Below are 15,169 nucleotides of genomic sequence, written 5' to 3' on the forward strand. Positions count from 1 at the left end.
TTCTTCATTTTCCAGCTTCCTCTATCATAATCTGTCACAAATAATAATAAAAGCTCATTATCACCTTATTTACCAGCCAGAGAGCTGGCAGAGTGCTAGGCAGGCAATATCACTAACCCTGCTCTAAAGCAAGTCCCCAGATCAAGGCCAGTAAAAGCTCCCTGAGACAGGCGAGAACAGACACACTGCCATAGCCATGGCTTCACTCCCCTTGTGATCCTGTCCCATCGCTACCTGTCCCTCTGTTTTTCTGCTGCTGCCAGAGTTGCTACTACTACCCACACTGCCTGTCACTTGGATCTCTCTCCACAAGATCCAGAGGGTGGGCAGGTTTTCTGAAGAGCTGCAGCAGTAGGAAAAAGTGTGCAGCATGTTTATTCAGGGAGCCAGCAAGCTCAAATGCCTGGCTCTGAGGAGGTAATTCCCAGAACCAGGTATGTCAGACAGATTGCCTCCTGGAGCACGGCAGGGGCTGGGGGCCACTGGGGGGAATGGAAAGCACAGCAGGTCACCACTCCTCATGTCGTTCCACCTCAGGCAAGACATTCATGCCCTCTCAAGGGAAGATGGGCCAGCCCAGAGTTGTGCTTCTTTGTGGACCTCCACCATGTCACCGCTGATTGCCAAACGATTTGCTTGTCAAAAGGCAGGTCATCATTCATATCCATATGATGGTTATTGATTGGTGCTGAATTCCTTTACCCGTATCCAAAATTCAGGTGAAAAGACACAATTGTTCAAAATAAAAAGTAGTAGTAGTAGTAGTAGTGAAGTCTTCTCTGCAGCTGCACAAAATACTTAGTTGCCAAGTGCTGCCTTGTCTGATCACACCAAATGCCCATCTAGTCCAGTTCAGCTGCCATCCAGACAACCCTGGGAAGTTCACAAGGAGGACATGCTAAAAAGAGAATCTTTCATTGCACTCCTGACCTTGACAATTACAAACCTGTTGCCATTGAATAGAAAGGTTCCAGTTTTTAGCTATCATTGCTATTATCCATGGGTAGATCTGTCCCATTCTTTAAAAAAGACTTTTAAAGTACTGGCTATTACCATATCTTGGCCAATTAATGTCCTATAATCAAGGGTGCAAAAAGTGTGGTCAGTCAGGCTCATGAGGCTTGCTCTGTATATCTGACAGAAGTCGCATGGTTTCCTCTTCTTTAGCTCTGATCCGTTTCTGATCAGAACTAAAGAAAGGGATTCCCTTGCTCATGCTAGCAAGGGAATCCTCGAGCTTGTATATGTATGTTGTGTATGATGTAGGTGCTGCCTCCTCTCCCCAGCCAATACAGCCCTCAGAGCCAAAGTGGTTGCGTACAAATACGATAAGTAAATGATGTATTGTGTAGGGCCAGTACTTATGTACATTCATCCTGAACGTATCGCCAATGAATTCTGATGGATGGCTAGCAGTACTTTGAGCAACATTCACTCTAACTTTGGACAATGCAACATTGTGAAAAACTACTACCGCTAAAGAACAAAAAACAAATAAAACTGCTTTACCATTTACTTACTTGCTTGAAATATCAGCATCTGGGGATGAGGGTCCTTTTCCAACATCTTCACTGTCTGCTGAATACATACAAATGTGGATGAGTTGATCTGCAACATTTGATGACACTTACCAATATTTCCATATGCAATTGTATAAGCAGCAGCAGCACCTGGACCCAGTACAGCTACAATAAGTTCAAAAGCACTTACTTCCAAGCAGATCTGTAAAAAATCTTTGCTTTCAGCAGGACTTAACTATGATATTTCAGCTGGATCTGGACCAAAGTATTACATTTCAACAATGAGTAAAAATGACTTTTGTGGAATTGAAATGCATGAAACAAGTAGCTTGGAACCTGAAGTCCTTCAGATGTTGTTGAACTACACCCATCGTCTTTCTTGAGACTGACCTTGGTGGCAGGGGCTGATGGAAATTGAAGTTCAAGAACATCTGGATGTCCACAAATTTCCAACTGTTGCATTAGACCACTCTTATCTCTGCAAGCTTCCACAATGTTCTGATGTTGTTTGTGCATATTAGGAAGGGAGAGAGTATTTCCTGGGATAAAGCACTGTCAAAACAATTCCTGCCAAATTTCAATATGTGTTTGGTATGTGTTGTTGTCTTACAGCTTTCCTTAGAACTCTTGTAAAATGCACAGAGTGCTTCCGTTGGGCAGCTATTTTTTTATAAGTAAGTAATCCCCTCTCCTGTTACTCAGGCATTGTCATGGTACGTCAGGATATTGAATAGAAGTATATATTAATATCTCTTCTTTTTATCTCCATATACACTTTTCCATATAGGTGATATGCTTGTGATTCATGACACATTGACAGGAACAATATAACCAACACTCCGGAGCTGAATGTGGGTCATTCAATCATACGTTGTTGTTGAAACGTGAGTTATGTCTGAATTCAGCCATGGTAACGAAACATGCTGAACCACAAACAGTTCCCAACCCAACAAGGAGCAGAGGGTTCTCTGCATGAATTGTTCACAGTTAATAAGTTATGTGGTTTGTTAATTCAGCTGGGTTAACAGAACACAAAAATCCACATTTTGACCACAACTTACAGTTCAATAGCAACCCATACTCAATCCGTACTGAACCCTTCCCTATCATGTTGTCAGAATGCAGTCTTTCTGTTATCCTTGGGAAGAATTCTAAAGTAGATATGATTGACTTCAACTCCATAAGCTAACCCAGAGCAGTCTGAGGGCCAAATTAAATTTCAGAGTTTGTACTGGGTGCCTTATTCCAATGAAGAGTGGGTTGATGGCAAACTACTTAGGTATGTGAGGGGTGCCATACAGAGGTGGTTAGAGACCTGTTTTCCCCTTCAGAGGAGGGCAGGACACGTTCCAATGGAGCAAAACTCAGGGAACCAAGGTATGGTTACTGCTAGGGTATGGAATGAGCTTCCATGGGAGATGGTTGAAGCCCATTGGTGAGGGTGTTTAAGGATAGGCTGGACATGAACATGGTAGGCATGTCATGAGCGGAGTTGGTTGGGGCCAGGTGTCAGACTAGATGGCCAAGGAGGCCCCTTCTGACTCACTCTGTTTCTATGTTTCCATGTCTGGGGCAAAATGTCAGCAGGGTATGGCCAAAAAAGAGCTAACCAAATCCCTCAGCATATTTAGTCCAAAGCTCTTACTGCCAGTAATGAATCCTCAGAAGAAGGAAATTCAACCTTTTAGAATAAGGGAAAAGTTGTACAATAAGCAGAAAACTTTGAAATGATTGGCTATAGGAGGAAAGAAGGCAAGCATACCTGAGGCCTAGGGGCTGAATTTGGCTCCAGAGTCTCAGGTTTCTCCCCTGTGGTCTTACCTAACACTTTCTCCTTTGTACTTTTAATGCCTCTGGCATTCATTAGCCACATTATGTCTCAGCAGATGCCAGATATTTCACAAGAAAATTTGGTTGTGAGCCCTTTAGAGATAATATGCCAGTACGTATAATTGGATTATTTATGCCACAGTGGGCTTAATGAATGTGGGCAGAAGTTTTGTTGTGCATGGTCCAAATAGCAGACAGTAGGTTATGTGATGGGTTACGTAATCCACACACTATCCCCGCCACTGGGTTCACACAACATGGGAAGCTGCATCCAGGCACTGAATATGCAAATCACACCTGGCATATTCTGCAACCCACTGTGGCTCAAACTAGCCATGCTAGACTGTTTCGACCACACAAACTGGGGCAATGATAAAGCTTGAGTTGGCAAGGCAAGACAGAAATAACTATAACAATCTTGGAATGTGAAGTGAACCCTCGCTAAAGCACATTTCTGTCTCCTTTGAGTCAAAGGACACACAGGGAAAATTGTGTGTGTGTGTGTGTTTGGGTGGAGGGGGCTGTTCAACATTACCTAGTTGACTGGGTAGGAGAGGGCAGTATGAAGTTGGGGGCTCCGACCTGCTCTACACAAGGCATTTATTGCTGATTCCCTACTCAAGGTCTTTACAGGTTCTTTAGACAATGATGTAAACCCCCCTTCCGTTTCACTACTCTGTTTAAAGAGCAGTGTGAGCATGCTCCTTTTTAAGGAGCAATAGAAAAAGTGGTATTGTCATTTAAATAAAAGTGGTAAAGAAAATGTTTTTCCATTTGTATAATTGCGCTACTTCTTCAGACCCCTGTGCCACCTACAGGTTATCCAGGGGAAATGCAGGAAAGGAAATGCTCTTCATGGTAGTGCTCTGATCTCAGTTCTCTGATACAGTTGATTAAAGAGCTTCATTAGAAAGACTCTCTGCCTCCAGGGATGGAATCTCTATTTAAAACCATGGCAGAACTGGTAACAAGAAATCCCATTTCAATGCCTGCTAGCAAGAAGGGATGTCCAATGTGCGACCCAAGTTTGCATCTCTGAACGCAGACCAGACAAATCACTACTTATTGTGGTACAAAGTTTCCCCGTTTCAAAGCCTGCATCAGGCGATGCACATGTATCTACCTGAAGTTATCACACCTGTATGAACTCACTGAAGTCCCCTCTATTGCACCCGCCCCGCTCCCCACTTCGTACCCCTCCCTCTTTAGCACCCACGCCCATGTCTCTATGCCACAGAGTCTGTGGGCTGACCACCCGTATCTTTCTAGCCCACTCCCCCTGACTTCTTTCTCCCATGTTTCTCTGTAGCACCGATGTTCGCGGGCATTGACGTTCGAGCAGCGCCTGACTCACTGGCTCCATCACAATTCTTCCCCGCGCTCTCGGAAGCGCCTTCCATAATACGATGCACTGAATTTCTTCTTGCAAACGCATTGTGCAGGGGCCGCGGCCCCTTTAAGACTCCGGAGGCTGCTTGAAAGAACTAAAGTTCTGTGCTCTCTCTGACGCACGATGTTTTGCATTCTAGTCTCCAGGGAGATGGCGCCGCAGAACTACACTCCGCCGGGACTTCACAAACGCAAGCTCAGCCCGTGCTTCTCCCGTCTTTGTGGAGGTTCCTCCCCTTACGCGAATCACGCAGGCGCTCTCATTCGGGTGCATCGTTGTTATGTTGCGTTTTTCCCCATCTGTCTCGTTTCAAATCCTCCACCCCACGCAATATGCAATGGTAAGTACTTAAGGACAGAATCCTATGGATGTTTGGACATAAAACAGTACCTGCCACTCCCAACATTTTCTAGCCAGGCTGGGTGTCTAAAGTGCGCAGGTTTTGCCCTGAACTGCTAACAAGCATTATTTCCTTCACTGCACCGCGATTGCCCCAGGTGGAGAGCAGAACCCATTCTGACCTCTTTCCACACTGTTCATAATTTAATGTGGAACCTAGGTAGATCCATGTTAAGAACGCTCTGCATTAACTCGCGGCTTTTTCTTTCATTTTTTCTTCTTTTGGTGAAAGCGGACAGACTCTGTAGGAGCTTTAATTCTGCAATGGATAATAAAACGGAATACATATATTTGGGAGGTTGGAGGCAAAGATAGACCAACCGATCCTTTAGAGAGAAAAACAAACGCTCTCCAAAATCACAATTAAGCAATGCTGTAAAAATGCTATGGAATAGTGTGCAAGCTTTCTGAATACTGCAGAACTCAAGGCCAAGCTAGGTGACACAAGCAATGGTGGTGAGGTGGGTTTTAAAATACATTCCAAAATGTCTCAAGATGGAGATTCCAGACTGACTTAGTCACTTTCTAAGAAGCAGCAGATACCAGGTCAGGATTCAAAAACAAGGTAGTAGTTGTGTTCCCGCCCCCACCCCCCACCCCCGGTCCCCCCAATTTCTGCATATATAAAGGCCAGCTCTAACCAGGTCTCTCTCCTGCCTGGATAAATTATATTAACTCACGATTCTTAACATACCAGCTAATCGAACAGAGGATCTAACAGCTTCATCCTTACGTTCTGTATCTCTTTATGTCATTGTCTAGCTGTCAAAAACAATTTCTCTCTCTATCTCATGACTGTTGCTCTCATATTCAACTTTGTGCTCCGTATAGGCAGGTTAGATCCAGAATCTGTGTTTTGTTCTTGGAAGTCTCCACTCACAGACAGGGCCACTGCCCAATTTGGACAATCCCTTTCCACTGCGCCACAGGCAACCTCATTCAGCAGTGGGGGGCCAAGCTCCTATATAGCAATTTCATGGATTGGAGGGGAAGAGTGTGGGGAAGACAGCTTCTATCGGCTCACATAGAAATCTTCCAAGGCAGATCCTATGCTGCTTGAGGTTGATTATGACCAGATGGAACATTGACATTGATGGCATCCTTCATGTAAGTGCAGAAATGGCTTAACTGTGCCACAGAATATTCTATGGGTGGATCTCTAGGGGATTTCTGGATTCTATTTTGTTCTTTGCTGTGAAGTGTATAGGGTGTTTTTGGGTGAGTCACTGACCTAACTTCACAATATCGTTGTGAAGCAGGAGAGGGGAACCATAAGCTGTCTTGGGTTCCTTGCAAGAGGGGGCAAATACAGGATATAAATGTAATAATAAATACTATAAAAGCAGTGTAATGTTTTATTCTTCTAATGTTCAAATAATGCTTTTAATCATTTTCTTTTAGCCAGTTCCTTGATTGCACATCTGTTAGATCTATTTTGGAATATGTCAGCATAAAATGTGTATACCTTATAAAGTATCTAGATTCAAATGAAGAAAAATTGCATGTATTTTTTTTTCTTTTTTGCATCTCTGTATATGACTTCATATTGACACATTCTCTTAAGAGCATGCTTTTGGGGGTGGATTTTTTGGTCCCATTGAATGGTACTAGGATTGAGATATATTATGTAAATTTTAAGTTTGATCCAGATTTCTAGATTTGATACAGTCTGACCAGGGTTTTAAATAAGGCATTAAAAAGTCAACATAAACATCATAGTTTGTAACTCTGAAATATTTTGTTTTGCAACTCTGAAAACAAAATGTGCCGTGGAATTGTTTATAGCCATGATCATGTACTTTTTAGAAACTAAACAACATCCAGTCTCACTTAGGTTGCATTGCAATCCGGTATCTTCCTATCTGGGAATAACATCCTTGAACTCAACAAGACTTATTTGTGACTAGTCAAGCACAGTATTATACTGTTAGTTTTACTTATTAATATATATAGTTCATAGCATTATGAATGCCATTGTGAATACTATTGAGTTCAGAAATGATGCTTGCACATGGAATTACTTCATACATCTTGCTCAAGTGTCAACCAGTGATGGTAAATCAAGTTATGTATACGCATGTGTCAAGTAAGCCTAAAAGATTTGCAAATAACTGAGTTTAAAAGAGCAGGGATACAACCAGCTAAGGAGTAAAAACTGAAACACTTCAAGAATAGACATTTCCTGAATTATAAAGCTGGATGTTTCTGCTGAAGAGAACCCATTTCATGCTCTCAGTGTGACCCGGCAACATCTCTCCGTGCTCACCTGGTTCCCATTCTGTTCTGGAAACATTGCTGAGGAAGTGGTGACATTCTTTTCTCGTGTCGAAGGTTGCACTTAGCTATCCCCCAATGTGGAACTCAAGATCAGTATGGTCAAAAGGTGAAGTTTGCCCACTGACACCTCCATGTTTGTCCCTCTGGCGCTTCAGCAGAGAAATACAAACACCATCCTGGGAGGTGATAGGGAAGAGCAGCTGCAGGCATTGCTGTGCTTGGCATACTTAGCTTTCAATATCCAAGTGAGGTCATTTTTGGAATGTACAGTATCTATTCTAGGGGCACAGTATCAACATTTAAAGGATCCTGTGCCAACTCGGTAGAGTTCTAGGAATCAAAGTCTCACACTACTCATGATCCAGTAAATCTACCATACATGCACGCACACTTGCACATGATTAAAATTCATTCCCTAAAATGTTTCTTTCCTTCCTGGGCAACAACACTGTCATTTAATCCCTGCAATCTCAATCTTGTGAAGAATTTGAAACAGTTCACAACTGAAAACTGTCTCATCCATATGTAAGTATAGACATCCTGCTGCCTATACTCATATAAATCAGACACAAAGTGACTTGCTAAATGGTCTACAGGTGACCAGATTTAGTACAGGATTTGGTTTCAGGTGATTAAACCAATATTTTTAGTCACAGCCTGAATTTGGTCCTTGTTTGTGGAGTGCTGGTGCGTCAGAATGTTTGGAAGTTGCAAAGACCTTGAAGCGGTAGAACAAAGAGAATAAATGAGTGCACTAAATCCCAAGCAGCTAAACGAGACTAGAGCTAGGGCTACATCATGCCTTAACATTCTTTTCTGTAGGATTAACACCCAGATAAATGGCCCCCAAAGTTTCCATTCTACCAATGTTGTGTCATGTTGTGTACCACAAAACATGTTTTAGCTGTGCCACAGAAATTATATACATTCCCATGTTATAATATCAAGGGATAAATTCCGAACCAAGAAAGGCTAATTTCTATCAAGGCTAAATCAGGTACAGCCACTGCGTCATTCAGGAATTCATCCTAGGCACAAACTAACTACTTAGCTTCCTGTTTCTGTGTTGGTACTCTACATCTCCCAGGAAGCCCTGTTTTCTACTCTGTTGTACCTAGAGATTGCAACCTTATTGTGGGTAACAAAGAATGTTCCATAATCCTTCTTCACTTCTGTTACAAGCCAAAACACTAGGAAGAACGCATTTGAAGTTTAGCCTTAACACAGGAGATGTGTTCTGTGTGGGACCTTTATTAAATCCCTGGAATTCTCTTACTGAAGCATTCAGTATGGATATATACTGAATATGGTAAAACTCAGTAGCAATGCTTATTGTTGTCATGCAAGGCTAAGGAGATCTTTCTAAGAGCTTCAATCTGCCCTAGAGCATTAAACTGGCATAGCCATCTCAAAAGAATTTGTTTCAGGTTAACTTCCTTAAGGCGTTAATCTAATTTCTACATTAAGCATCACATACCTGATTCTATTGTCTTAATGGATTACTGAAGCTTGTAATGCTTCCGCTGTGTGATTCTGTATACTAGAAACAAAGACAGCAGTAAATAAAAAGGTGGCACAACATTAATGGGGCAATAAGTACTGTTATTTTTTTCATAGCACAGAAAGCATGCTTAAAGCCTGGAAACATTAAGGCTTATTCACTAGTATTGATGAAGCTAAATAGGAATGTTTGATCAGTTGTTGGGGTTGGCAATCACAGAGAAACCCTTTTAAGAGCTGGATATGCATACATTCAAATAAGTTTTACTGTAATTAATTTGTAATTACTATTGTATTAAAGTAATTATTGATCACCAACCTGGGTAGAAAATCACAGGGCTTCCTTTGTATGAATGGTATAGGCACACAGTATTTTTTTTTAAATGTAAGGGATAACAAGCATGTTGACACTGTGCTGGTAATGAGTCTGGGAGTTCTGTACAAAGTCATTAAAATGTCAAAAGTCAGCTGTTTGCCCAAGGACTTTCAACACTGATAGTTGGTGTTGGTGTGCAATTAGCAATAACTAAAATTGCAAATGCAAAATTCATGGAGGAAAATGAGTCAGTAACATGGGTAGGCAAGAGGGAAAAACAGACCACCAGGCTATCACAGAAAATAAGACAATGAGAACAGGAGACACTTTGCTTTAAAAAATAACATTTTCTTCAGTGATAAGATTGTAAGAAGAAATCTTTGAGGACAAATTTTAAATTGCATTAGAAATGGAAATACAGTGGAAAATGTGACAAACGAAGCTGTTCAGAACTTGTCTCTGCATGCTTTGGGAGTTCTTAGGCCAAGAAGGTGCCCAAGTTATGATCAATAAGAATAATGCACAATTACAAGTAAACCAGTGGCAGTTAAAGAAATCTCGCATCACCTTGCTTTTGTACTTTCTAATAGTGTGAGGCCTATTAGTGTGAACATCTGGAAGTCCTTCCTCTGTACCATATGCACCAAAGGATTGTAAGAGAAGAAACAGTAAAAATAAAATCCAGACAATTATTTTGCATATTTTTGGCTATTAGAAAGCGTGGTCAACATAATGCCCACCTGTTGAGTTCCTAGCATAGACAAGATTCTAACCAGGGACCTTAATTGATTTGTAGGTCAGTCTCTTAGGGTGCAACCCAAATGATACCCGTAACATTCAGAATCCAGATAATTAATAGCCTCCTATTCCAGGCAGGAGGAAAGAGGAAGCGCAGGTTGCCTCTGTGTTTTTTGCCCTGCAACCATCTGACTGTTCCAACTGTGGCACTCTGGACTGGGAGGGAAGGAGGCTGAGATGCTGCCCGGAATGCTACATATCATGATGGCACCATTTTTCTCCCTTTCCCACCCACAAAACCTTTTCTCTGAGTTTGCATTTGTAACCTTAGAAAACAGTCAGCCCAGTTCTCTCTATGGTTAACATGATCTTGAGCTGAGTATTAACTCCAGCCTTGGAGCAACTTGCCAAGGCTGGACCTAGGACTGAAAAAATCCTATGGCTATCTCAATGCTGCCTAGTGGTCACAGGATTGTGCTTTTGCTCTATCAGCTCTTAATGGCCACCTGAGGAAATGCATTCAATGCTGAAGGGAGGGAGAGAATTGCCAGGCAGCCATAGGAGCCTGAACAAGGTCGTGCTGCCCTCACATCACACGCTGTTCAGAATAACTGCTGGGACAGAGCAATGGAACAAGCCCAGCAAGGCTGCTGATGTGCCTTCTAAGGCAGGGAGACAGTGAATAAATGAAGAGGACCTTATACAGAGGCAGAGCAGTAGCCTACATAGACCAGTATTGCCTACTTTGGAAGCAGATTTCTAAAGTTGAGGGGAGATTTTTTTCCCCTAAACTGGAGTTATCACGGATGCTTAGCCTAGCAGAACCTAGGCCAAGGATGGAGAACATGCTGGACTGCAACTCTCCTTACCCTTCTCAAATGGCTATGTTGGCTAAGGTTGATGGGACCTGTAGTTTAGCAACATCTGGAGAGCCATCCATTCCCCACCCTTAATTCAGACTCTTATGAATGCAAAAGGATGTGCATTCATGTATCTTTGGGAAGCAGTTATGTTACCTGGCATGCAGTTGTTATTCTAGTCAGCTGAAAAAGCCACATAGGGTATTTTTGCAAAATATTTATTTAGAAAACTAGAGTAAATGTGGCAACAACAACAAAAAAACTTAAATAGCAGAAGACAAGACAACCACCATATCGCTTTTCCTCATGTTATTCTAAGTCAGTCGTTACAATGTTAATATCAAGTATGTTAAGTATGTCTTCCGAAAGGGGAAGCCACATGTAAACAACCCAGATGTATTTATAGATGGGGCCTACTTTTAACTGTTCAAACACATTGTGGTTTTTGCCATCCTGTAACCTAAGCAGCAAACTGAGCAAAATGTGGAGCTTCTCAGCTCTTGCTGAAATAAATGGATATTCAAGAGGGTCAGAATTTTTGCAATTATACAGAACTCTCTTCTATCGAAGGGCAATTCTCTGTATTCAATAAAACCACAGCAAGAGCAACAAGTCGACAAAATACCTTCTTTCTTTTGCTGTGAAACTATGTAATAGTTAACTTTTCAAAGTCCTCAAACATCTAAAAAGAAATAAAGCAAATCCGTCCCCAGTCCAATACTCTGCATCAGGTGGGCAACCTGTGGCCTTCCAGGTCTTTTGGCCAATAAAATGTTCATCATCCCTTACTGATGGTCACTCTAGCTGAGGCTGATGGAAGCTGTAGGCCAAAATTTTGATGGGACAGTTTCTAATCTCTGGTCTGCATTTTCCTTTTTGTTTTGTTGTGTTACAAGGCCAGTCTCAGAGATTACCAAGCACCCTTTTCACCTTAGAAGCGTTTTAAGCAGTTTGCCTATCAACGCCACAGAATGAGCTAGGAGAGTTCTGAGGTAGTAGAAATGGAGTGAACTGCTTTTAGTAAATGATTATTTTTTCCAAGTTCCCTCACATTAAAACAAAAAAACCATAAAAAGACTACTGCAGCAGGAAGGACACAAGCTAGAACCTCTCCATCTGATGTACTATGTTTTCACTTATACAGAGATAATCATAAGCAGTACAGTCCATTTTAACACCAAAGGACTTTGCCACCTCATTCTTCCGAATGTGTAAGCTGCCTCTTTTAGCACAAGAGGTCTATCTCTGTTGTACACCCCATCCCCTACTTTTCCAAATCTGTATTTCTAATAAACTTTTGCTTTCCAAGAAAACAGAATTGTTCCCCCTCTAATGGCATGTTTTCAAAATATAACTCTTCCCTTCTTTTCAGATCAACAGGACTAACTCATCCTGCCTTTCTTTAGCTGTCCTGTTAACCATGGTTTTAAAATTCCCAAGAAGGTCAGCAGGTGGGGGTGGGGGGAGAGAATTACAAAATGGTAGGCTAAGTAAAAATTGTATTACTTATGAAGGCTTAAGTCCTGTCAGGGTGTCCCTCCTCACACAATTAGCAATCACGCAGGGTTACGTGTCAAGGAGGGCACCTACATGCGTAAGGTGGATTCCCTTCTACAGATGTGCCACCAAAAGGGCACCAGTAGACACAACCCTGTTGTCCCTCATGTGATGGTACACTGTGTGAGAGGAAACAAGCAGACGGGGTTATGGTAGAATACCATGTTTTAAAATAAATAATCCAGTAAAACATAAAAGCACTATGTCCAGACAAGCATGTGGTCTCACTAGTTACACAGAAACATCACGGACAACATGTAGAAATAGTCACATTGATTCCAAGGTTTCCATTGTCTGCAAAAAGGTGTGCAATGGCAGTGTCGAAAACAAGACAGTCACTGTTCATGATGGCTGCTGCCACACCATCATGGATGGACCGCGGGGTAGCCTCCCAAGTCAGCCTCCGCCGGTTGCCGTTCAGTTCAAGTCTGTATGCAAAGTTTTCTGCTTGCTTGCGGGTGCCAATCAGCAAGACGATGGCGAAGAACTGTTGATGACCCTCGTACTTCTCCTGTTTTTCTAACACCAGCATGAAGTGATGGCCGAAGCAGGACTGCATCATCACCCAGTCAACTGCCCCAGGCAAGTTAATATCCGTGGCGAGGAAGACAATGTCTTCTCCTTGAAGAGTTGTGATGCTCTTGTGAGCGTGCATGAGGTGCGACATGACAGCTTCCAATGAGCCCTGCCATTTGCAAGAGGCACCAGGACATGGGCAGGAGTATGGGCGGTACTCACAAACATCTTCGTGGTCTGGCTTTTCTGTATGATGAAGTGTCAGGGAGCAGCCTGTGGTGGCATACTGAAAGGAAAAGCAAGAAAATGAAATGGCAAAATGAACCTGTTGGCTTGTTACTTGCTTACAACTTGCCTGTTCATCAGAATCAAAGCAGCGGGAAATCATAGAGTAGAAGAGCTGGAAGGGGCCAAAAGGCCATTAGGTCCAAACCCCTGCAATTGCAGCACAGTCAGCTACACCATGCATTCTTCCCATTCCCACTACTTTATGCTAGCTCCACCTATAGGTTGGTATCTATGTATTAAATTTCTATGCTATCCAGCAGCCTGTGCCCAGTAAAGACTATCTGTACTTTAAAGTCAGAGGTGCAGAACCTGAGCCTAGGGTCCCAGCCCTATGGGGTTCTCCGATGGGTCAGGCCTCTTTCTCATGGCTCTACCCCCTTTCCCCACAACCAATGATCATGGACATGCACATGGTAGGTATGTCATGAGCAGAACCAGCTGGAGCAGGGGGTCAGACTAGATGGCCCGGGAGACCCCTTCTGACTCGCTCTGTTTCTATTTGAGGGTTTCAGAGCTTCTGCGCTATTTGCTCCCCATTCTAAAAAGTCAAAGTGTTTCTTCTTAGGCTTTAATACTGGCAGTAAGAGTTTACAAGCAGGTATTTTTGTTCCGGCTCCTTTACTTTAACCCCCACCCATCACTGGGATGGCATCTGTATACTTCTTCAAAATAGATTTTGGCCCTTAGGCTGAAAAGTCTGTGTGCAGCCCCCTAAGATACATAGTTTCCCGTTACTGAAGAACTCCCTTCTGTTAAAGCTTAGCACAAATCTGACCACCAACCCGGTCTAGAGGCAATGCAAGAACATTTAGTCTGGCTTCCATAACCTGGATAGCAGAGCTACACGTGTGGCAGTGTCCTCTATATACGAGGCCATGGCAGGCAAATCACTCTTGCACAGGTTTGCGACACTTCTGTACAAGGGCAAAGAGTCAATTCTGCCAGTCCTGTCATGCAAGTGTCTCCTGACTGGGATCAAGAAGCTTTAAAAAAGCAGCTCCTACACAACTACTGAAAAGCCTAACAGGAAGAACATCATAGGCCAAGTCAAGCAACCTGATTCATTATTCTGAGATGATGAATCTCCAGATTATATTCCATTTCACTACTTTATTAAAACCACCTAAAGAATTTTTCTTGTTGGAAGGCAGCTGGAAATAATCCTTTGGCCACTTGAATATCTCTTGTAATCTTATAAAAGTCTGTAACTACAAAAAAGATTCAATTGAGCAGAATTAAAATTAAGTTAAGACAATAAAATTTATTTCATGATACACCCATTGCTCTGTGTTATCCTGACAGCAGTAGTACTAACTTCATTCACTTGCTGCAGGTCCCACTGATTTTTCTCATAGTTTTCTTTTTTTGGGAGACGTCTTCTTTGTATTTATCACATATAAAGGGCAACCATGCACTGGCTACAAATGGAGGCTGGGGTATTTGGGAGCCCTTTATGGAGCTATGCTGCTCATCTACAAGTATTATTCCTACAACACACAATCCTATTTTTATAGCAGATGATTTACTTATGACCCTGCACTGCTTTTCTCCCCCTTTTTCTTCTTTCAAGGAACCCAAGTTGGTTTACATGGTCCCCCTTCTCAATTTTATCCTTACAACAACCCTGTGAGGTAGGTTAGCTTGAGATAGTGAGTGGCCCAAAGAGACCCAGTGCATTTCATGGCCAAGCAGGGACTTGAACCTGGCTCTCCCGAGCCCGTTTCCAACACTCTAACTATTATGCCACTCTGACTTTCCATTACATTTTAATTAATGGTATCCAGTCCAACACACCTGTCAATCATTTCACTTTTAGAGGACAATCCAATGCATGTTTGGACTGAAAATATTGAACAACTCCCAGTATTGCTGTCCAGGGAATGTTGGAAATTGCAAAGCCCTTTTTCTATCTAAATATGCATAGGACGGAGCTTTCAATGGAGCAAGCAACTAGGTATATTTAAATATGTTTCAATAT

At 42.3% G+C, this 15,169-nt stretch overlaps 1 protein-coding gene across 1 annotated transcript in view; it reads right to left on the reverse strand.

Moving 5' to 3' along the window:
* Nucleotides 1-11,032: 11,032 nt before the first annotated feature.
* SIAH2 (siah E3 ubiquitin protein ligase 2) overlaps nt 11,033-15,169 on the reverse strand; it is a 31,659-nt gene continuing 27,522 nt past the window's right edge. The window contains exon 2 of the mRNA XM_044432959.1: nt 11,033-13,189. Within this exon, the coding sequence (XP_044288894.1) occupies nt 12,632-13,189 (558 nt within the window). The 3' untranslated portion in view covers nt 11,033-12,631. The remainder of the gene's footprint in view (nt 13,190-15,169) is intronic.

Source organism: Varanus komodoensis, unplaced genomic scaffold (assembly GCF_004798865.1).
Source record: "Varanus komodoensis strain SLA01 unplaced genomic scaffold, ASM479886v1 scaffold25, whole genome shotgun sequence".
Taxonomy (NCBI): Eukaryota; Metazoa; Chordata; class Lepidosauria; order Squamata; family Varanidae; genus Varanus; species Varanus komodoensis.